At 34.2% G+C, this 23,193-nt stretch overlaps 1 protein-coding gene across 1 annotated transcript in view; it reads right to left on the bottom strand.

Moving 5' to 3' along the window:
• Positions 1–23,193, bottom strand: part of LOC145759042 (dynein axonemal heavy chain 5-like) — a 31,296-nt gene that overhangs the window by 7,236 nt on the left and 867 nt on the right. The window contains exons 3-66 of the mRNA XM_082572773.1: positions 22,019–22,182; positions 21,157–21,282; positions 20,794–20,919; positions 20,554–20,656; positions 20,106–20,323; positions 19,741–19,956; positions 19,551–19,676; positions 19,239–19,407; positions 18,973–19,076; positions 18,747–18,889; positions 18,410–18,595; positions 17,925–18,140; positions 17,539–17,666; positions 17,042–17,210; positions 16,523–16,727; positions 16,052–16,261; positions 15,603–15,800; positions 15,066–15,191; positions 14,702–14,884; positions 14,345–14,520; positions 14,036–14,111; positions 13,743–13,855; positions 13,382–13,591; positions 12,804–13,008; positions 12,515–12,633; positions 12,194–12,330; positions 11,714–11,876; positions 11,428–11,539; positions 11,039–11,167; positions 10,673–10,764; positions 10,435–10,542; positions 10,106–10,259; positions 9,629–9,825; positions 9,313–9,382; positions 9,007–9,135; positions 8,696–8,914; positions 8,341–8,487; positions 8,002–8,174; positions 7,613–7,791; positions 7,281–7,468; positions 6,938–7,132; positions 6,703–6,837; positions 6,424–6,531; positions 6,121–6,293; positions 5,771–5,897; positions 5,470–5,662; positions 5,229–5,347; positions 5,013–5,103; positions 4,722–4,924; positions 4,428–4,577; positions 3,930–4,070; positions 3,732–3,854; positions 3,433–3,550; positions 3,150–3,295; positions 2,882–3,013; positions 2,546–2,686; positions 2,324–2,414; positions 1,812–1,960; positions 1,541–1,732; positions 1,277–1,393; positions 916–1,120; positions 657–787; positions 455–582; positions 147–297 (exon numbers count right to left, since the gene is read on the bottom strand). Of these exons, the coding sequence (XP_082428899.1) occupies positions 147–297; positions 455–582; positions 657–787; positions 916–1,120; positions 1,277–1,393; positions 1,541–1,732; positions 1,812–1,960; positions 2,324–2,414; positions 2,546–2,686; positions 2,882–3,013; positions 3,150–3,295; positions 3,433–3,550; positions 3,732–3,854; positions 3,930–4,070; positions 4,428–4,577; positions 4,722–4,924; positions 5,013–5,103; positions 5,229–5,347; positions 5,470–5,662; positions 5,771–5,897; positions 6,121–6,293; positions 6,424–6,531; positions 6,703–6,837; positions 6,938–7,132; positions 7,281–7,468; positions 7,613–7,791; positions 8,002–8,174; positions 8,341–8,487; positions 8,696–8,914; positions 9,007–9,135; positions 9,313–9,382; positions 9,629–9,825; positions 10,106–10,259; positions 10,435–10,542; positions 10,673–10,764; positions 11,039–11,167; positions 11,428–11,539; positions 11,714–11,876; positions 12,194–12,330; positions 12,515–12,633; positions 12,804–13,008; positions 13,382–13,591; positions 13,743–13,855; positions 14,036–14,111; positions 14,345–14,520; positions 14,702–14,884; positions 15,066–15,191; positions 15,603–15,800; positions 16,052–16,261; positions 16,523–16,727; positions 17,042–17,210; positions 17,539–17,666; positions 17,925–18,140; positions 18,410–18,595; positions 18,747–18,889; positions 18,973–19,076; positions 19,239–19,407; positions 19,551–19,676; positions 19,741–19,956; positions 20,106–20,323; positions 20,554–20,656; positions 20,794–20,919; positions 21,157–21,282; positions 22,019–22,182 (9,671 nt within the window). The remainder of the gene's footprint in view (positions 1–146; positions 298–454; positions 583–656; positions 788–915; positions 1,121–1,276; positions 1,394–1,540; positions 1,733–1,811; positions 1,961–2,323; positions 2,415–2,545; positions 2,687–2,881; positions 3,014–3,149; positions 3,296–3,432; positions 3,551–3,731; positions 3,855–3,929; positions 4,071–4,427; positions 4,578–4,721; positions 4,925–5,012; positions 5,104–5,228; positions 5,348–5,469; positions 5,663–5,770; positions 5,898–6,120; positions 6,294–6,423; positions 6,532–6,702; positions 6,838–6,937; positions 7,133–7,280; positions 7,469–7,612; positions 7,792–8,001; positions 8,175–8,340; positions 8,488–8,695; positions 8,915–9,006; positions 9,136–9,312; positions 9,383–9,628; positions 9,826–10,105; positions 10,260–10,434; positions 10,543–10,672; positions 10,765–11,038; positions 11,168–11,427; positions 11,540–11,713; positions 11,877–12,193; positions 12,331–12,514; positions 12,634–12,803; positions 13,009–13,381; positions 13,592–13,742; positions 13,856–14,035; positions 14,112–14,344; positions 14,521–14,701; positions 14,885–15,065; positions 15,192–15,602; positions 15,801–16,051; positions 16,262–16,522; positions 16,728–17,041; positions 17,211–17,538; positions 17,667–17,924; positions 18,141–18,409; positions 18,596–18,746; positions 18,890–18,972; positions 19,077–19,238; positions 19,408–19,550; positions 19,677–19,740; positions 19,957–20,105; positions 20,324–20,553; positions 20,657–20,793; positions 20,920–21,156; positions 21,283–22,018; positions 22,183–23,193) is intronic.

Raw genomic sequence — 23,193 nt, 5'->3', positions numbered from 1 at the left:
CTAATTAAAAACAGTTTTTAACAATTATTAGGTTAGATTTGAAAAGTTAAATCTATAAAATATATTCAATATGCAACCCCTTTTCATTTACAATTAGTTCTTGTAGCTTTTAAACACAAATCTATGTCAATACAACAACAAAAAACCTGATCAGCCTCCTTGGAAGCCACAGCGAGATCCTTTTCCTTAACTTCCAACTCTTTGGAAAGCTCGTTGACCGACTTCTCCGCCTCCACCAACTTCAGTAATCCAGTCTTCATCCTGGATGCTAGGACAGAGATCTCATCCAGTTTTGTCCTAATTAAAAAAAATGTTGTCAGTTGTTTTATAGATTTATTACCCTTAAATATAATTTTAAAAAGACAGGTGATTAAAAAATGATTTTAAATTATTTTAATTTAAACAAGTTCCACACAACTAAGAGCCAATACACTTTTTCATCATTTTAACCAACCTGTAGATAGTTTTGTAGCCAGAAAGAAAGGAGAGATAAGACTTTGGAGTGACGTGACACGCTCTCCTGTATCTATCAAAGTATTCAACACATTTCTCAGCAACCAAGTCTTGGACTGTTCCCATCACCTTAACGTTAAAACATGATCATGATTTTAATTGCATTTTTCCCCTTTTTTATCTTTGAGTTAAAGTATATTTACCTGAACCATGCTAGTCTTAGTGTTGTCCTCACATTCAATCTTGAAACTTGAAAGAAAATATTGAGCAACTTGTATAAGAGCATCACGAGGCCATCTTAGAAACCAATCCATTGTACAACCAGAAATAAGAGCTGCACAGGGAAATATTAGCATTTAAATAAAAGTATTATCGTTAGCAACCTTCAACAAAAAATTCTTGAGTGTTTACGCCCAAAATTGAAAGAATATACTAATAAGCAATTATGACATCATAACCCACCAGGAAATTTGAGAGCACGATTCTGGAACTTTTCCCCGACTGGAGAGAAACAGAGAACTACGTGTAAGTTGGATCGAACTCGAGACAAGAAATATTCGTACAAGTTCTCGTTAGTTGGAGGCCTCCTGGGGTATTCTTCCTTCATCACAGGGATCAGCTCTTGAGTGATTTCATCGATTTCATCTCTTGCAAACAAGTTGGAAACCTGTGGTGTTCATTAATATTTTAAGACCAAATTAGTAACAAATTTAAGGATTTTAATTACAAAACAAACAAGTTAATTTGAAGCGGAGGTAACAATAAAAATATCATGTTTTTATTATCATAGTTCAAATCACAAAAACATAATAAAGACACCAACCTCTCCTGAAGCAAGGACGTTGTTCATATACTCCAGGAAACCTTCATCCTTGATTTCATTATCTGTGAAAATGAAAGTAACTCCTTTGCCTTCCTTGCCAGCTATTCGGTACAGAATCTAATGCAAACATAACTGTTAAACAGAACATTATAAGAGCATTACCATACCTTTAGTTACAACACAGAAGCAAATGTATCAAGCACCACAAATTTCTAATAAAGAATATAACCTAACACAACTTTTAAGAATTTGAAAAGGTTTTACCTTTAGATCTTCAATGAGATTTCCCACATTGTAAGTCCTTGTTAGAGTAATTTGAAAACACTTGTAGCCAGCAATATAAGTAGCCAATCGGGTAAGAGATTGCTTTCCTGATCCTCCAACACCGACCAATAAGCAGTTGCCACGTGGTGTGCGAATAATTCGAGATATTTTCACCAAGTGGACCAAAGCATCCTAAAGATAATTTTATCATAAAAGCCCATTGTTTCAACTACATTTACATTCTTATGACATCACAAACAAACACAAATACCTTAAAGAAGACAAGGTCCATCTTTGATCCTCGGATGGTCTCGTTATATTGCTCCTCGTACATCTTTAACTTTTCCTCCAGTTGATTAAATGACTCAATCGGTTCATAAATTTTTGGAGCTTCCAACTCCGCATCATCTCCCTCCTCACCTGTGTTATATTAATAGTAGTGTGTGGTCTTTATAATATTGCTATGATGTCATAATAATATCACTGTCATGCCATTATGTGATTATTGTTATTCCATTTATTGTAATACCGTTTAATACCGTTATGTTATCAGTAAGAGATCAAAATGTGACCGAAAATTACTAAAAATGTTTCAAGCAAATGCAGAGACTCACTAAATGTTGTAAGATAGATGTAGTAATAAAGAAAAAGGAAGCTTGTTGTATTTAGAAATTTTAAATTAAAGCATTACCATAAGTAAACGAGTTGTATTAAAAATAACCATAGAAGCATTAGCTAAAATAAAAATACATCTAAATAGATAAAAATGTTATAAACACTCACCTGTAGCCTCTGGGGCTTCACGTAGAAAGTCAACAAAGTAAGGTTCGGCTGGAAGTTTGCTTTCCATCTCCGACAAATTGTCTTTAACATTCTGTGTGTAAATAATATTATGTTACATTAAGTTTATACCACAGTTAATAAACCATATTTAAATGTATCTTGTGAATTAACATTTAAATACAAACAATGTATTGTTTGGTTTTAGTCCAATGTAAAACCAACCTTGTCCAAAGCAACTCCAAACCAATCTTTATCAGGTTGATTTGTGAATCTATCAGCAATAACTCGATGACATTCATGTTTCCACAAACCTAACAACACCTCCTCACTGGTCAGGATTTCTGACTTCGCTACGACGATGCCCTGTGTCATAAAACATGATGTGACGTCATAAAACGAAGTATAATGTCTTATTTAATGTACTTGAATTTAAATGTGTAGAGGAATTTACCAATGTAGCATATTAAAAAAAAATGATATTTAGTTATTACGCATCTTCAATTCCCTTTTTCTACAAAACTAAAAGTACTAGGAATACAGTAAAACTGCAATACACACCTGCCAAATCCTGCTGAGATCTCTGAGATTGAACACATAATGAAACTTGGCTGGGGTGGGTAACATTTTAATCTTGGTGCTCTGCCATAAACCCCTTGTTAGTTGAACCAATCTGGGGGCTAATGCTATTACCTTAAATGTTAAGCAATAGTTACATGAAATGTACTGGTTTACAAAGTTAATTTATTTAAATATAATAAAAAGTTTAACCTTAATGATACAAGATTGCTAGTAACAAGTTGTTTGTAATTTTAAAAATTGTTTTCACCTCAGGACAGAACCCCCTCTCCTTGCAGAAGTAACCTTGCGAGATTGTGAGAAAGATTTTGTCGATGGAGTTGTTAGAAGGCAGAGTGCAGTTGAACACACAAAGTTGTTGTTTTAATCTTTGTGGAATGTCATTCCTTCCACCACCTGTGATGTCATAATAAGTTGTTTTATAACAGCAATATATTTTGAATACATTATAGCCTAACCTTAAATTTTTATAAGAAAAACTGCAACTTTTTAGCAAGTTATATATTTAAAATAGATTATTTAGGTTATTATACCTGGATGGATCATGGCGGCCACAAATTGAATGTCGACAATCGTTGTGAAATCTCCAGGTTTGTCCAAGCTGTAGAACCCTCCAGTGGCCATAAGTTGTCTTACAATCTCATTTGTGATCTAGCAAACGTTTTAATAATTTTATTATTTCGCATATTTTACTTTGCTAAAAAATATTTTTGATTGTAGCTACTTTAAAAAGAATTAATTTTAAAACCAAAACTTTAATCAATGTTTGGTACTTAAAAACTAATCCAGTGCTGTGCAATTAAAATTGTCCATTGAAAGTAAAACATTTTACCTGATCTCCCCATTCATTAACAATAGGCATGTTTATGTCATCAATAAACACCGTCATTTTCTTTCCAGCAGGAGGTCCAAAAGTTGTGCCCACTCTCTTGTCAACATAAGACTCAATGGTTCTCTATAAAGCAAAGCAAAATTAAACCAAGAGTAAAAGATTTATTATTTTGTATGTAACAAAAGAGAAACAAATTACCTGGAACATGTTGGGAGTTGTGGCAGAACTGAAGTTAAGGGCCTTGGTTAAATGTCGTTCAGGATCGTATCTCTTGGAATAACCTTTGATCATCACGGTCTTCGCTGTCCCTTGTTCACCAATCAGTAGAATGCTCTTCTCCTAAGAGTGATATTTTAAGTTACAAATATTTATTTTGTTACAATTTTTTTTATATAAATTTATCCTTGATGTGGGGAAGCCAAACGCGCAAACTAACATAGGGTAACATCAGTTACTCCAACCCAGTCTCGAATTCAGTTATTATTTTATATAAACTATAATTCCCCGATAATCAAGCTGCTGATAAGGTTCTGGCTCAGCATGAGTTTGTACCGTTTATAGCGCCATACTTGAGGGCGCTACAGCATGAGAGCCGTGAGAATTAAACCTTAACCTCATGGTGGTGAAGCAAGTGTTTCTACCACTACACTACTTGGCAGGTTATTTGCTTACCATACAATAAAAAGCTTGGCAAACCTGTTTCATGATGGTGTCCATAAGGAAGTCTGTTCTGACGTTGTCAACATTGGGAACAAGAATTCCCATGTAATCAGGAATTGAGTCGGTCGGGTAGTTGTAATTAGGAACTCTCTGGCTCCAATGCTCCCAATTACCTTCTTCATTCACCTGAAACATAAAAGTATTTAAATAATACATACAACCATCACAAAGTATCAAGAATGCTCTCCAAATACAAAATAAACTAAACCATGAATAAAAAACCTTGAATATTTTAAGTGTTATGTTACAGACTTAAAAACTAGATTTTACCATGTATTCGAATATCGTCTCATCATCCTTAATCGGAGGATACGACAATTCTCCTTTCTTCTTGGCAATAAACTCCTCCAACTTAGCGCGGTCATCAAGCTCCAATAAAGCTCCCAAACTCCACATCAGAGAAAAGAAGAAGAGTCGACACAAATGATCTTTGGATGGGGCTTTGTTAGAGTCCTCCTGGCTTGGAATCAATCCTGTGTAACGTCATAAATAGTAATTTGTTAATCTAGAATCTTAGGTCCCGATACTTGAAAACCATAAAAACTTTAACTTAAACTTTACCTTGTAAAAGGTTAATGGCTTGTCTGATGTACATGCACTCCAATAAAATCATTTTTGGAAACAGTTGAGCGTTTAAAAAGTCCAGGGTATCCTGCGAAAGTAAATATTAATAACTAGAGAAGTTTAACATTAATGATTAACAATAAACTAAGCAAAAATGACAAAATAAATGACAAAAGTAATTAAAGTATTTTTTGAAAATAGAAAATAAGTTACCTGGAAAATAATCTCAAAACTTGACCACAAGATGTCATTGGTTTGAGGTGGTAAAATTTGTAACCATCCCTTTAATATTGGTTGCCAATCCAGGACTGAAGAGCTCATAAACACCATTCCTTTAGTGAACATAAATGCAATAGTTGTTAGAATTAAAATAAAATCTATAATAAAAAAATTTGTGGCATTATAATGACTGGGTATTAAAGTTATTCTTAATTAGGCCCCTTTAAAAACTCACCATTTCTTGACACTGTAGCAGGTGACGCATTATCCACATTATGGGGTTCAAAAATAATCTTACAGTTGGGAGCCATCGGGATTCGATCTCCATTAGCAAGAGTTAAAGTTTTGTTGTCATCCAATACTGAGTTTAAGTTTTCGATCCAAATTGCATCAACTGGGCCATCCAAGACCAACCAAATGTGCTCACCCTAAATTCACAAATCTTACTGAAAAAACTGAAATACAACAACACAGTCACATTTAAATTCTATGCAGAACTTAAGTTATTTGAATATGAATTTGAATATGACAAAAACCTTCTTAGCCTTATGAGTTCTCCTCCACAAAGTTGAGAATATTCCGTCAGTCCAATCATTTGTTGCAACATCCAAGGTTCCGAACATTTGGGGAGCTGTGATCGCCTTCGGGTTCATTCTCATCTCTCTGTGATAATATATATGATGTCACAAGATAATAAAAATGATGTCATAATTTAGGTAATGTCACAACAAGTCATGACATAGGTTATGTAAAGAAGTAGTTGTTTATTTTAAAGGCCAATTATTTAAAATCATTCCCAAGCTATAGCAACAAGGTTTTCGCAAACTTGTTACATGACTTTTAAAGTTATTATCGATTTATGATTGGTCGTTAGTTATGTTCTAACCTGTGAGGTGCACCACAGTCAGTCATTGCCTTCATGAGAATGTGAATACATTTAGTTTTGCCCGCCCCACTTGGGCCTAACGCCATCATTCCATGCCTCACTCTCTGGGTCTCAAATAATTGAATCAACTTCAATACCCAAGGTGTATGGTAGATCAACCCACTTGCTGTCACCTGTGAACAAGTTATTTGTTGATAATAATTTATTGTTATAATTTTTAAAAGTCAATTAATAAAAACGTTTCGCCGATTAAGTTAAATAACAAATTGTTTCTTAAATCCTAGTTGAAACTACACAATTTACTTGTTTTTCAATGGCAGCCTCCAGTTCAGGATAACCAGCTTTGTCAAGTTGAATGCCAGGGAACAAATCATTAATGAGGGACAAGAATAAAGGTTCGTCTTCATCAACCTGTTGGTAATGATAATTATTTGGTATTTTACATTTACCCAACAACACTTAAGTAGATCTAAACATAATTACAAAACTATTTTATCTAGTAGTAAAAATTATTGTTATATTAAGTACATTTAAACAACACGTTAGGTTGGATATACATTTGTGTAGTAGTAGGGGACATACCAATTTGGAAAGATTCATGTCCCTGAGAACTCTCATGACAATTGTTGTTTCAGAATCTTTTGGGTTGGCTCGCTTGTTTGCTCCCAAAGTTCGCAGAACTGAGAGAATGTTGCGCAAGCCAAAATCGTAATGGACCTACAATATTTAAACATTACGGTTGTTTCCAATAATACCATTTAAAAATAAACAACAATTTATTTAAGTTTAGGGTAAAACTGTTTTAAACAAATAATACCTGCTTGGAAAGTTGTTCCTCACACAGTTTATACAAAGTGTAAAACTTCTTGGACAGAGCAATGTTTTCAATGAACCCACAAGCAGCAAGTTTAACCCTGATGATGATACTTCTATCTGGAACCATCATAGCTACTGGTCTGAAGATAATTTTCAAGTTTTCTGGCAACTCTTGTCTTCCAGCATAACCAGGATTCTGCGGAATGTAAAAGTTTTGTTAAAAAAAGTAACAAAAAAATTAATTTAATTAACCGAGTTCAAAAATTTTAAAAAAGAAAAAAAATACCAGAAATTAAATAAAGTTGCACAAAAAAGTCTACAACAGGATCAAAACAACTACAAACCATTGTTAAAAAGATTCCAAACTCTTTATCAAGGTCCACAACATCACCATCTGTGAACACGAACTGGGGTTTCTTCATCTTCTTACACTGAAGCACAATGGCAATTTGTTGGGCTGCTACTGATAACACTGGGAGCTCAATTCTGTTAAACTCATCAAAACAACCCCAAGATCCTGACTGGGCCAAACCTTAAACAATGTTAAAAAAGATAATTTTAGTTTGTTGGGCATTAGGTAACAAATTAATTAATTATGGCTTAGACAATTCATTTTGTTATTACTATACAACAATTAAAACCAAATAAATCCTGCCAATAACACAATTCTATTTACCTTTGTAGATTCTTCCCAGTCCCCTGTAATCCATCTGATCTGAACAGTTAAACACAACCACATATTTGCCCAAACATTTTCCCATGTCCTTCACAGTCTCAGTCTTCCCTGTTCCTGCTGGACCAGCTGGTGCTCCTCCCATGCTCATACCAAGTGCTTGGGCAAGTGTAATGTAACATCTATACATAATAAATTGTGTTAAGTCAAACAGAATAGTATAAAGTGTTAGTATGTTAAAATAAAAAGCTTGACATGGTCAATTAAGCAGCTAAAAATATAATATTTAACAATGTCGTTTGTTGATAAAATAATAAGAATCATATTAGGTGGGCTTAACCTCAACCTAAACAAGCTTTACTGTAATTAAAAGTCTTTATATTTAACCCTACCTGTCAGTAAGCGGTGTGATGACCAAACGTTCAGTACAACCAGTATATTCATTACAATAATCAAACTCCACGTCAGTGATTTGTATAAGGCAACGATCTGTGTCATCAATGAAGTAAAATCGAGATTGTTTCAACCATTCGAAATCCGATGCTGATTTGATGTGCATTCGAAACTAAAAATAAAAAATAAAACTTAGTAAAAAAAGAGTAAATTACTCTAACAATTAATGCAGATAAAAGGTTTAAATAACAATTAGTATATATCAAATTAAAATAATAAGTTAAAATAATGTTTAAAGTTTTTTAAATTTGAGTTAAAAAAATGTCAACTCATCTCACCATAGTGTCAAAGATGTCCCTCTGGTGGACATGGATGGTAACCAAAGTTTCAAACTTGGTTCTTTCGTACTTGGTCAATTCAGCCGTCGTCATCCCAATTAACTCATTCAACATTTCTAGAAACTTGTCGTTCATTGTTCCCATCGCCTGAAACAATGTGATGTCATAAATAAACATTTTATGAAAGAAATAACTTATCAAAAGAATTAAGTTTTTTTATTTTTACTTATACCAGCAGTAAAAATAAGTGTTACTTCTTAATTGAATATATAATTAAATATTACGAACAAGTAATCATTAAATATTTATGTTATGTTAAACTTAAATACCGATCACCACAATGTTTTTAACAAACCTTCTTATCCGACTTAGCTGCTCCCAGAGCTTGTTCTGCATCCCTAGTCCACAACATTTGAATCCCAAGTTGCCCGATCTGAGCTGGGAAGACATTCTCAAACTCAATCAACTTGAAGCCTGACGTATCACACAACGCTTGCCATGCTCTTCTTATGATCACATGAACAGTGTTTAATACCATGTCCAGTAGGTTCTTTAACCAGACTTCCACGTTGCCCTGTGATGTCATAATAAAAATATTGTATTTTAAATAAAACAATGATACACAATGTTTCTGACGTTACAAGCACAACAATTATGACATCACACCTGAGCCATGACCGGGGTGTCGAGATCAACGACTTCTCCTTCTTGTGAGTTGATCTTAGTGATGCGATCGTAAACTTTTTCATCAAACTCAACTTTGTAAACGTTGTCAAACAAGCTCAAGCAATGAGCCTAAAAGCAATAAGTTGTTTTAATAAATTCTAAAGCAAATACAGTTTCCAAGCTTAAACAACAACGATGCCATTTTTTATGATTGTCTAATTATATATTACAACAAGACCAAAATATAACATCAGTATTATATCCTTTTTGAGTAAAAATAAGATAAAAGTAAAGTTGCCAGGTTACCTGAATTGTGTGCGAGTCGCTGGCTTGACCAAGAATTTCCAATAAAGCTGGATCAGATACGAAGAAAAATCTAAAAAACAGTAAAAAGCATTTTGTCAAAGGCATATTAATCAACTTAGTAAAAGCGCTTATACTTAATGCCCTCAAGGATTGCAAATATAAATTAAATATATATTTACGTTTGCACTTATCAAAATTAACTTGAAAAACCTTATTGTAAGTAACAGTATTTGGCATTTTAATACCACCGATATATGCTGTGTTAAACATTGTTTTAAATAAGTTTTACACAATTAAAAATCCAACCACAACAAACCTGGGGAACAACAATCTCTTCTTCTCCAGATATCCAGTTAGAGACTTCTGGCACATCTCAAGTTGCTCGAGTAAATGTGGAAGTAGTTGCGCCAAAGTGTCGTCTCCCATGCAACATTGAACAATGTTGGTGTTCTCGTGAGCTTTCTGCATGATCTTCTGCCATGATTTATCGATATTGGCAAACCTCTTTGACTCCTAAAAGTTAATAATTGTTAAACGCCTGCCCTTATGCTTAATTTTCTACTCATGTGGCGAAGTGTTTTAAATAAACAACTTTTTTTTTTTTAGCAATGTTTAACAACTTAAAGCACTTTACAAATGTAGTAGCAACTAAATTTGCCCAAAATTTTGTGACTTTGAAAGCTTATAAATTGAACATAAACACATGTCCACTTTAAATATCAATATAAATATATATAAACCGAGCAGCAAATTTTATTAAATATCAATTATATCACTTTTTTATAATAATAACCTGGGGTAGTTGTTTTGCAATATCACCACCAACAAACACTGCTTCCAAGTAAACCCACAAGTTTTGTACCACCAACCAATTCTCTATGATCTCTGTTGTCCCAGATAATTTGTGAACCCAGCCTTGAATCTGGGGTTTAAAGGGAGCGTTGTATCTATTAAAAACAATAGAAATATTGTGATGTAATAAGATGTTAAAACAAAGTACTGTGTTAAAAAGTATGGAAATTATGACAAAACAACAAAACTTAATGACATTATTTAGAAATTATACCACTAAACAAATGAACAGTTACATCATGTACAATAAAAATGACATCACACAGCTACCTGTTACTCATCAATGAAGCAAGTACCATAAGTGAATCCTCCATAAGGGCAACAATCTCCATAATATCTGCTCCCTTCAACAACAATTCTCCACGAGTTTTGAATTGACTGTAATGTTATAAATATAAACATTTGTTAATGCTTACATGTAGTTTAAACTTAATAATAAATTCAAAATATAAAGAATTTAAGTATTACTTAAAATTTCACACAATGTAGCTTTAGTTAAACAACTTACGAGAATGTGAAAACTTGAACACTCCAATCCAATACAACTTGTTTCAACTTGGCCTCTATATCACGTTCTTTTACTGCACTAATGCAGATGTCCTGCAATAAACATAACAGGTTGAAATAATAAGTTAAAGAAGCGTTAAAAACACTGAAAGATTGTTTAAGACATTTTTTTTGAATTTATTTTTAGCTTGATGTGGGAAGGTTGACTTCACAACCTAAACATAGAGTAACATCAGTTACTCCAACCCAGTCTCGAGTTGCCTTGGAAAGTTTGGGATAATATAGATTATAATTGCCTGATAATTAATCTGCCAATCGTTTTTTGAAGTAAATATCCTGCGAAATAATCAAATGTGGCATCACAAACCTCAATATCTTCTTTGTTCTCCAACAATGGAGCTTCCATGATGTTCCGAAGCTGGAAGTTTTCGTTCTCAACATCAAACGAATGCTTTGTGCATTTTGCAATCCTTTCCCAATGTCTGTTCATCATTGCCTGCAATATAATCATACTGTAAGTGTTGTCTATCATGTTGGAAGCTGGAAAAGAACTTAAACGATGAAAAAAATCACGAATATTAACTCAAAATACATTGTAAAGGGTATTAAATGTATATAATTAAGTAAATACATTGCAAATATGCCCTTAAAAATACTGTATAACTAAGGCATGAACACGTTGTAGAAGTTAAAAAAAAAAACAATATAATCAAGCTGTAATAAACCACATGGACATCAAGTAATAATAAATCAAACCTTATCGGACATCATCTCCAGTATAGGACAACATTCACTAAAGTCGTCGATCTTCTTCTTAAGATCCAGGAAGGCGTCCCACTCCTTTAAGGCTTTAGGCAACTTGCGACATCTAATAACAATAAAAGTTTTTTCATGTGGTAAACATTTTTAATAACATGTTTAATACATTCCATACAAAATACAAATTTACATTTAAAAAGGTGAATAAATTGTTTAAAATTTTACTACAAGTGCTATACACAAATATAACCCAGGTACTCCAACTTTAATATTGAAAGCTTACTTGTTCTGGAAGTCCATAAGTTCTTGGTTGATCTTTTCAATATCAAGTTCAGCCCACAAGATGTCGTAATACCCGTTCACGCTGTCAATCACATTGTTGTACAACCCGTACAACTTCTGCAACAAAGTCAACTCACGTTTGATCCTTTGAAGGTCCGGATATTCTGTTAAGTTTGAAAAAAATGATTTTAACCAACAAATTAATGTTTAAATATTTCAATACTTCTGTTAACAAATATTTTAAAAATACCAACACAAATAAAAACAAAAACCAAAAAAAATTATTTATACCAATACCAACCAGATTTACTAAAACCATACAAAAAGGAACCATTCACACTAAAACCATTCAAATACCAACCAAACATAATAAGACCAAACAAAACAATACAAATAGGAACCAGTCACACTAAAACCAAATAAAACCAGTAAAATACCAACCAAACATAATAAGACCAAATAAAACCATTCAAACACCAACCTGTCACAGTGAGACCAAATAACACCTCCCCACCAGAGTAAGTTATATATTTTCTCCACAACTCGTCAAATCTGGTCTGGAAGATCTGAAGTCGATCGCTTGCCTCTCGTGGTGGAATACCTTGAATGTTGGGGCCTCTGTGATGTAACATATCATTAAATTGTGATGTCATAACTTAAGTGGTTAATGACAAATTAATGTCTTCTGTTATTATAAAGAATTATTAACATTTTTATATTAATAATCTTTTACTTTTTGCTATACTTGTATGACTTTGCTCAGGAGTAAATAATAATATTAACAGATGAGACAACAACTTACTTGTTGGAATAATCTTTATAAAAGTCTTCTGTATCCACCTTGAACTTCTCAACACCAGCCAACAACGCGGTTTTAAACCCTGGTTGAACTTCTAATAAAGTGCTTTGAGTTGTCACAACCTAAAATTTACAAGTTTGTTCATTGATCAAGTTTACAAAAGAAATTAGTCAAATTCTACACAATTAATATCTATTGTCCTGTTAAATGTAAAAAAAATTAATAAATATCTAAAAAAAATTAAAGTTAAAAGCCAATGCCAAACTAAATTAAAATACAAGTTAAAACCCACCAAAGCAAGCAGGTTTTTCCATTGATAAGCCAACCCGTCAACTCTCTCAGCATTGCCGTCGTTATAAACCAACTCAAGCTTGTTCAACAAAGCATAACTCTCTTCTATCGGCCCGATTGTCATGTCTAATCTCGTTTGCTGCTCTCTGATCTCCTCCAAGGCTGACATCGCTTCACGAACATCGTCCAAATCATTAATTGAGCGACTGAAACAATATTTACAACATTTCTGGGTTAAATTTTGTTTATTACAGTTTATTGACATTACTAATTAGATTATCTATTCTTTATCCACAATGTGAGAAGGTCAAATGTGCGACCTTAACATAGAGTACCATCAGTTACCCTGACCCAATCTCAAGTTGTCTGTGGCAGTTTGAGATATTATAGATTATAATTGCCAAGTAACTAAAATGCTGATTAAGTGTTGACTCAGCAGAACTTTATACCGTTTATAGCACCTTACTCAAGGGCGCTACAGCTTGGAAGCAATGAGAGTTAAACCCACGACCTCAGTGGTTAAAACCCACAAAAAGTGCATAGACAAATAAAGAGAAAAAAGTTAAATTTTTAACAAACCTCATTCTCTTGCCAAGGTTATCAATAAAGTTGAAGATGTTCTCCTGCTCAGCTCCCACTTTCTCGTTGAGAGCTCCTCCGAAAGCTCGCATCCAGGACTTGCACTCTTGCACGAACGCCAACCTCAACTCCTCTGTCTCAAACAAAACTGATCCTACTCTGTAGCTCATCGGAAGCTCCTCAACATCCGATTCCAACTTGTGGTAATATCTGGATGGAAAAAAGAAGATTAGGTTGGAACATTGGTTAATTTTTTAAATATTCGAGTAGCCTACGTACAACTACAGAGTTTAAAAAAAACAACATAATTAAAATTTTTTGTTATATGATCTATGATCAACTTTAAACAAAACAGTCGTACTTGATCTGGGCCTCATATTCAGAGTAAACTGGGGCAGATTCAACAAACTCGATGATTTTCTCCTGAGGGTCGCCCAACCACAACTCACTGAAGCCACTGAAGTTGTCCAACAACTAAACACAAGACAATATTGAAGTAATGTTGGAGATGATATTAAAACAAAAGTAGACTAATTCAGATTCAGAATTTCATTTTATTTCGGCTTCATATTATTGCTCGGTCTTTAACAAACTTTTAATACAGACCAGACAGTGATATTAATCTGTTATTAAAAATATAGTTTGGATATTTACCGAATCGCAATCACTTTTAAGTGAGCTGATGACTGAATGCAGAGCTACAACAACTTTTACCACATCTTTGTGTTCACTAATAAACATTAAGTTGACAATTATTTTATATTTACTGATAAAATGTTAATAAAAAATCCAAATATAAAGTATACAAATATTGTAAGAAATAGTCAAATTTAATGGCATTATATCACACCAACAAATAACATTTACACCAATCTTAGGTTTTATTTAACCTATATTTGCTTTGACAAACATCGTTATATAATACCACAGGCTTAAAATAAACAAACCAAGTAAGTTACGAACCTGATCTGCTTGTGCACAGGTTTAGGAGGTTTGATCTGTGTCTTGATGTCCTCTCCCATCTTCCTCATCGCTTCAGCTTCCATCTGTTGTTGTTGGAAGTGCATGTCCGCGTATTTCCATAACACCACACTCACACTTGCGTTCAGGATCATCTCAATACCTTTGTTCAATGTTGCCTAAAATACAATTTAAAAGTTGTTTAAATTTTTAAATAAACGTTTTCAAAATTGACTCTTAGTTTTTCAACTTTAAGGGCAGTTTTACTGTAAGGTTATAAATTAGATTTTGGCCATAAATACAGCCACCAAATTCCATTATATTTAATTGAATTCTTAAAAAACAAAACAAAAATATTACTTGGATATCATCTAAACTTGGCTTGAGGATAATTTGGGGCAAGTTGAGAACGATCAGAGACTTGAACAATGGAGGTTTTGTGACATCACTTTTAGCAGGACCAAAAGGTTGAGAGGTTTGGTATTTGTTTGTTTGTTGGAGTCGACGTTTGATTGTGTCCAGTGAGAGTCGGGTGGATCGAACCTGTGATAATAATTGATTAAATAATTAAGTTTTGGACTAAAATATTAAAAAAATCTAAAAAACAAAAAGGATCCAAAAATTACATGGACGTAAAGATTTAGTTTAACAATCTATATTACAACTTAAAAATCAATCTCATTATTATATAAACGACATTATATATAACAAGGAGTAGACATACCAAAGCATCAGTTGTACGCTGGCAAACATTCCCCATAAGAGTGTAATACCAAACTGGGAAGTTTTCTGAACGGGCTTGGTTCTCAAGTCCAGCCAGCTCACTTGGCGTCAATTGCCCTTCAATCATCTGTGATGTTAAAGTATAATGTTAGTTATTATTAAATATATACAATAGTACGATTGTGCCTAAGTTTAAAAGCAATTTAAGTTAAATTTGCATGGTGGTATATGGACATATTACCAAAACCATTTTACCGAATGAACGTATTCCCGAAAAACAAAATCTAAGAAACCACATTTGATCAGAATAAAGGTCACTTTTTATGTAAATTAAAAAAATTTTACCCAAAAAAGAGTTAATGAAAAGGGTTAATCAAAATCTTCTTATTATAGGAAAAATGTTGTTAACAAACAAACGGTATTCCGTAAATATTTATTTGTTAAATGGTGTTTTAAGACAAATAATTTTTAGTGAAACGAATATATATGTCTGTCCTTTTTGCATTTAAGACGAATACCAATGATTATGACATCACACCTCAATTATCTCGAACACTGCAGTCTCGACGGAAGCGCTTCCATTCACGAGAGTTAAACTGGATGAGTTGGTGACATCTTCAGTGAGTTTGATGAATCGGTCGCACGTCACTGCATCATCATCAGGGAAGTCACACAGAGCAGTAGATCCGATCTCCTCCAAGTCCTTCTCGATTCTGCACTCCATGATGTCCTGAATCTATTGTGTGATGTCATAATAATGATTATTATGCTGAGTTAACACGTGGTGCCATTTTCATTTCCGATTATAGTTTTGTAAACATATCAAAAATGTTTATTTAATAATGTGAAAAATTGACTTTAGTTTTAATTTAAAAATTTAAATTGGTTTTTATGAGAAACAATTCTAAGTTTTAGTTAAACTGTATGTTTTAGAGTTTTCATATAACATAACTTGATTAAAACAAATTCAAATATTCCATAACTCACCCTCTTCACAATCAGCTTAAGTTCATCAATTGCCTTGTGAACATCTTTAATAAAGTTGGAGATATTCAAAGAGTTCCAGTTGATGGTTGTAAGACCAAGCTTAACCTTGTCATCCACGCGGGTTATAAATGGTTTCAACAACGGGGTCAAAAGTGGAGATATCTCAGAAGTCAATCCTTCAAATGCTTCAATCATCTCCTTTAAGTCACTCTACAACAAGAAACAATTTGGCATTTTAAAACATATGAACCATATAGATACTTGACTTTTAAACATGTTGTCTCAGGTTTTTATAGAAAAATTTTAACATTAACATAATATAAATTTACTTAAATATTATATAGCAATCTTATTGTAGGAGTAACCTACTCTACATGCTTTATAAGAGTAAGCTGATAAGAGTAAAGAGTAAACTGAGTCAACTTGATAAGAACAAACTTTATATTTTATAAGGATAAACTGAAGACCTACCCTGGTCTTGTTAATTTCGTCTTCTTTGAGACACAGCCTGAACGCCACATCAGGGATCTCAAGTCCGATCTTGGTGAAGTATTTGGACTCGGCTAACAGCTCCCAAATTGTTGGATCAAAGTTGATCAACAACTTCCCACTTTCTGTATGTCGAATCAACAGCGAGGCTTTCATTCCGTTCTTCACAACATCAACAGCTCTGCACCTGTCAATCATAAATTTGTTTTCGTCATATTTTGTCGGATTCAATCAAAAATTTGGTTTTGTCATATTTCTTTGTCCCATCAATGTTTTTGTCCTTTTTATTAAGGCGTTAAAATTTGAACAATCAAAATGTAACATAAAAGTAAAATTACTATTTACAATTTAAAAAAATTGTTAATTTTTTACAGTTTAAATATTATATATATGTCAACGGGACGTTTGGCTAAATAAAACCAAAGAAATGCACATTATATAGATTTTTAGCCTTACATTACCCTGTTAGATAAGAAATTAACTATGAGGTTTAAAACCTACCATCCTCGATGATACAAGACTTCATATTCCAGCAAAACTGTCGAAATCTTGTTAAAAGTTTTCACAACTTTCCTCCCCTCCAATGATCTCAACAAACCTTCTTCCTTCTTAAAGTAATCCATTGGAAGCGAAATCTTTCGGTAAAGTTGTCGGGCCCATGATATCTTGCCTGGAAAAATATAAAAATACTGAGGTTTGATGAATTAATAAGAAAAACAGCATAGGTTTATAAAGTACAGTAACTGATATTACTTGACCTGTATTTGTTTTAACATACTGATATTAACTAGTCGATAGCCTGACCAATGGGTGGGATTTTAATTGTCATAATATGGTTGGAACTCTCACCTAATATTTGCCTGCAATAATTTACCACAAACAGAATTTTTTTATATAGTAGGCCTATAAATTAGACATATATATCGTCCACTTAGCTTCATTCAATATAGATGACATCTTGCAAAATACAAGTAGGACATAAATGTGTAAAGTACTACCTGACACTGGCGGAATGTTCCTGGCGATCGGAGGATCGGTTTTAAACTTCTGGTAAGTCTTCCTAACAACTTCCAAGTCCTTGGAATATCTTCCCAACAACGTAGAATACTTTTCTGCTATGTCAAAACTAAATAAAACAAATTTTCTTATTTCGGTTTTTGGCGCATCAAAAAAAAAATAATAACTACAATAAAGGTGACATTAATGCAACGGTGAAAAATGTAAAAATCAATGAAATGAATTAAAAAATGACATCAAGAATAATGTTTACATTAAGATTTTTAAAGTATATTATAGCATCACCGAACCCGTCCAAGTACAAAGTTATTTTAAACCTAAATCAACACGAAACCAATACTCAAAAAAATATTGATTTATTTTTTACCTGGCTCCAGTGATTCCCTTAAATTTCTCCAGAAGTTGGAGAAGATATTCGACCGAGAGCGAGCGATCAAACCACGAGTCCATGTAGCTCTGCAGCGCCAACTGGAGGCCATCAACTTGCACTTTAAACTCGACGAAATCGGAATCGAATTCTGCTTTGCGATGGTCAAGTACATCGTACTTCTTCTTCTCGACACTGCTCACAAGGTTCAAATACCTGTTTGTGATGTCATAAGTTATTAAATGACGTTTTATTTTTTGAATAATTAAAAATGATTTTTGAATAATTAAAAATAATTTAAAAGACAATGCTAAGACAATTAGAAACAGCAACAACAAAAAAACAATACATTTTAAGCATCCATGAACAATTGATAACTATAACAATGCTTAAACAATGCTAATTGTGACCAATTTTAAACAACAATGCTTTAAAAATAATTATTATGACCAATTTTAAGCAACAATGCTTAAACAATAACTTACTTGATGTACATTGCATCGATCCCCTCGATCTTGATATCCTTAAGCGCTGAGAAAGTTTTCAAAGTTGAAACCATCACCGATAACTTACCGATTCTCGCACAGAATGTGTCAAACTTCCCGAAGATGTAATTCTCACTGAACTCAAACTGTCGCTCGCTGGGGTTCTCGCTCAACTTCGCCTTTGTTCTATGATTATGACGTCATTATTACATAACTAATAAAGCCGTCAGATTTTTAGTAAAATCACATTTTAAAACTAGAAACGCTTCAATATATTCATAAGAATAATGAAGTTATGATGACATCACAATACTGTCAGAATGACGTCATAAAGTACCTGTGGAATGCCTTCTGATACTCCTGATTCAGCCTGGAGCAACTTTCGATCCTCTCCAATAAAATAGTTCGATCGATCTCCCAAACTCTCTCCTTCCCTCCCATGATGTAATGTTTACATGTCGTGATCATCTGGTTGGTTACCTGTGATGTCATAAACAACAATTGTTACAATTACAGCATTTTTTTATTTACAAGTTGATATATTTTACTGATGTCGTTTTAACCTTTACGAACAATGACGTCATCCTCTCTGACGTATGATAGAACTGGGAGATGCTGTGGATCATCCGGATGCTGCTCAGCAATCCTGGGAGGACTTCGATCATACCTGAACGATTAAAAAAACGTTAATTATAAGCAGGCATTAAGCTTCTCCGTTACATAAATGTGTATTAAAAATTATGACGTTACAAAACTATGACGTCACAACACTATAACCTTACAAAACTATAAGCTCACAAAACCATGACGTCACAAAACTATGACGTACCTTGTGGTGTGCACTTAGAGAGAGGTCCGAAGAACTTATCCAGAGTGTAAAGATATTTCACGTTGTCCTTGGCCTCGTTCGCAGCGTCCGTGATCCTTGAATCCAAAGTCTTCCACTCCCTTAACGACCTTGACTTTCCTGCGTGCAATATCCCGATCACTGTCCGCACCTACGTCATAAGTAAACTTTGTTACGTCACAATTTGGCACATAAATATATTTATATGATATTCTTCAACTAAAATAGTAAACTGTTAAGATAAAAACGACAAATTAAAATTATGACATCATAGTAGCGTGTTGATGACGTCACCTTAGTTGTCTTGATTTCATCCAACAACGAACTAAACTTCGCCATCCTTTGTTTCCAGTGATCGAGTTCCGCTGCTGGCCCAATATCGTCGGCTTCCTTCCGCATTTGCTCGCTCTCTGCTAACACCTTGCGGATGGAAAATATTGGGAATTAAATATTTCTTAATTTTTATTTCAAGATAAAACCTTACCTGATCGATCTGTTTACACCAACCAGCCAACACCCCCTCCAGCTTCTCGACCAAGTCCAAGTTCTGTACCACTTGAGCGTACTCTTGCGGTCCTGTGACGCCATCAAGGTTGTAGCCTACGTCAAATTCGTCAAGTTCAAATCTTCCCGCCATGTTTGACCTTGCCGCGCTCAGAGTCGAAACAAACTTCTCGATCGATTCGATAAAATCGTCTATCTGCTCATAATAGAAACATTGTGACGTCATAAATAAAACAATTTAAATTTTGTGAAAATCAAACTTATTTTAGTTAATCACGTAACACATCATGACATCATAACAAACGTAATGACCTATGACGTAACACATCATCATGACGTCATTACCTGCTGTTGATTGTTGCTCCCATTAGCGGTGAGTTGACCCCAGTTGGTTTGCGCCTTCAGAGCGGGGACCATGACCCTCCCCAGCAGATCCTCGATCCCCTTGAGCAACCCCCCGTCCTGGGCGTCGATCATCCCAAAGTTGACCTCGTTCGCGATGTTGGACGTCGAGATCGACTTCGTGATCGTGCGGAGGAAGAAATAACAGATCCCCGTCAACGCTGCAGAAAAAATACCTTTTGTGACGTCATTATGATAAAAATACAAACTTGTGACGTCACTATAAAAGAACTTGTGACGTCACTATAAAAGAACTTGTGACGTCACTATGAAATAACTTGTGACGTCACTTTAAAAAACTTGTGACATAACTATTAACTCCAGAAAACAGTTTTTGGTTAAAATAAACATCAGAGTTTACATGACGTCACAACTTGATTACGTCACTTACGTTCTACGTCACCGGTTGTCATGAATAGTTTCTCCTTGGGAGCTGCGTTTGGATGAACACTCATCATGTCGGAACGAGAGTAAGTCGGCTCTTTCGATGTTTCCTATTATGACGTAATCATGGGGTAAGTATGACGTAATAATAAACGAGTTTAGATACTACAGCATTATATAACTTTTGAACTTGTGAAACATTAAGATTTCAGGTACTGATAAGTTAAACACAAAGTGCTATTATTACCTGATAATAAAACATGAGCTTCTTCGATCCGTTTGAAGCAAAGAAGGAATCAAAAAGTTCGAATCTTTCGTCCCCAATAATTTGTTCCTCAACCGCGGAGTCCTCGATCTTCATCGCTTCTGCGACCTAAAGTTGAACAATTTTTAACCAACTGTTTCATGTTGCTATGTTAATTAATGTAGATTGTTAGTCAATAATAAAATCAATATTTAGTTGAATTTTATTTATTTTTATTGGTGCCTTTTACCCAAAATTCTAGTGAAGATATTTCTATATTTACATTTTTATTTTAAGAATAAAGTTAATCCCAAAATTTCGTAATAACCCGAGACATCACCCCCATTATGACCCCTGTTTACCCACCTTAGATATGATCCACTTGTGCCGGGAATCGAGCCCAGACCTCCTGTCCTCCCGCATCGCTTTTGCCTGCCTTGCCATCTCTTTCATAGCATCACCTGATAGCACAACGTTCTTCTTACCTCCCGTCTGGAATAAAATAAAGTTTATTCACTGATATGGTTAATAATACTCAGCTTATATTTGTGCAAAGCTGGATGCGCAATGACTTCGTTTTTATACCACTACCTTGTTTTTTGTCACTTAAAAGCTGGTTGAAATTAACAAATAATAAACTTATAATGACCCCCTTTCAATAGCGAGTATTATCCTTAAAATATAATTGTTACACCAACTTATATTTCCTTTTTAATAGCAGTAATTTCGCTGGCAACTAAAAGTTTTTTTACACCGAATAATATTCCAAAAACATTACAAACACCTTTTAATATTCTAACACTTCAGTGTTATTAATAATTACGACAGAGTCAATTAAAACATTTTGGCGCGTCGGTTGCCCCTAGTAACAAGATAAGCTCTCGTTTAGATTTAAAATGCACGCAAACCTATGTTCAGGTGCGAGTATTAGAGATCAAACACAGCATGAACCGGTGTGAAAGTAACAATGTTTGAGGTAATTATTAACTCATGGAACCCTCGAATATTTTGACAATAATTGCTTTAAACTCGAGTTGATGAATACGTCATAAAGTCAACTAAAACTTGGACAACTTTGAACTGGGTCAAAATACCAAATAAATAAAATACTCCCAAAATTGTCATGGTAACGAAACCCAAAAAATGTCAGGATAACGAAAAATCCCCAATTTTTGAATGTAAATCGACATTTTCCCAACAATAAATAAACAATTAGTTTTTGACTTACTGGCATGCTGGTGGCTTGGGCTTGTTGTGACGTAATACGTCGATGAGCCGCGCCCCCTTGACCCCCGCCAACTCTTCGACGTTTCGAACCAAAGTTGGCGCCATCTACTGGTTGTCCAACATTGTTGCTCGCACCATCGGAGGGCGCCTTTGTCTCAGCTACATCTGCAAGTAAAATTTTTATTTAATCCGGCAGTAAATGTACAAGGCATATTATTGAATAACGAGCCGAAAGGTTTCGGGTTTAAGCTCCACCAATACCAGACTATTCGCCCTTGAGCCCAGCGTTTACATATAGCTTAAACACACTAAAAGGTTTTGGGTTCGAGCCGCACCAATGCCACATTATTCGCCCTGGAGCCCAGCGTTTACAGATAGCTTAAACACATCGAAAGGTTTCAGGTTTAAGTCGCACCAATGCCACACTATTCGCTCTTAAGTCCGGCGTTTACAGATAGCTTAAACACACCAAAAAGTTTCGGGTTCAAACCGCACCATTGCCACACTATTCGCCCTTGAGCCCAGCGTTTACATATAGCTTAAACACACTAAAAGGTTTTGGGTTCGAGCCGCACCAATGCCACACTATTCGTTCTTGAGCCCGACGTTTACAGATAGCTTAAACATGTTACAACAACACATCATTTTCCAGTTAAATATAAAACCTACTACCTTAAGGTTTTGTAGCAAATGATATAAAATGACTGCAATGTAATCTTTGTTGTGAAGAAAACCAAGTTAAAAAACAAACTTTATTAAAACAATTGTTTTTTTAACTCAAAATTATTCACTAAATTTAAATGAAAACTTTTGTAACACGCGCTTGTAAATAAACTAGAAACAACAAAGAAAATTGTAAACTTTATTATTCTTTTACAAAACCAAACAAAAAGCTAAAACTAGCGGTCGCGAGTTTAAACCCCGACCCAGACTGCACGATACCAAGGCGTGATTATGACGTCACAATATGACCTCTAGCTAATTATTACGCAACAATGGAATCTATTTTAAGTTAAACAACGCGATCGAATTTCGTTAAAGCTTCGCGTGAACCGCGGAAGACAATAAAACATCGCGCGATCTCTTCTTGTAACATATTGTTGCTGGATATTCTCGAATTTCGCAGACTTTTCATTAAACATTTAACGCGGAAACTAGACACCATTATGACGTCAC

This window comes from Corella eumyota, chromosome 7 (genome assembly GCF_963082875.1).
Source record: "Corella eumyota chromosome 7, kaCorEumy4.1, whole genome shotgun sequence".
NCBI classification, from domain to species: domain Eukaryota; kingdom Metazoa; phylum Chordata; class Ascidiacea; order Phlebobranchia; family Corellidae; genus Corella; species Corella eumyota.
The sequence above is the reverse complement of the archived record's forward strand: the minus strand, read 5'-3'. Positions and strand labels throughout refer to the sequence as shown.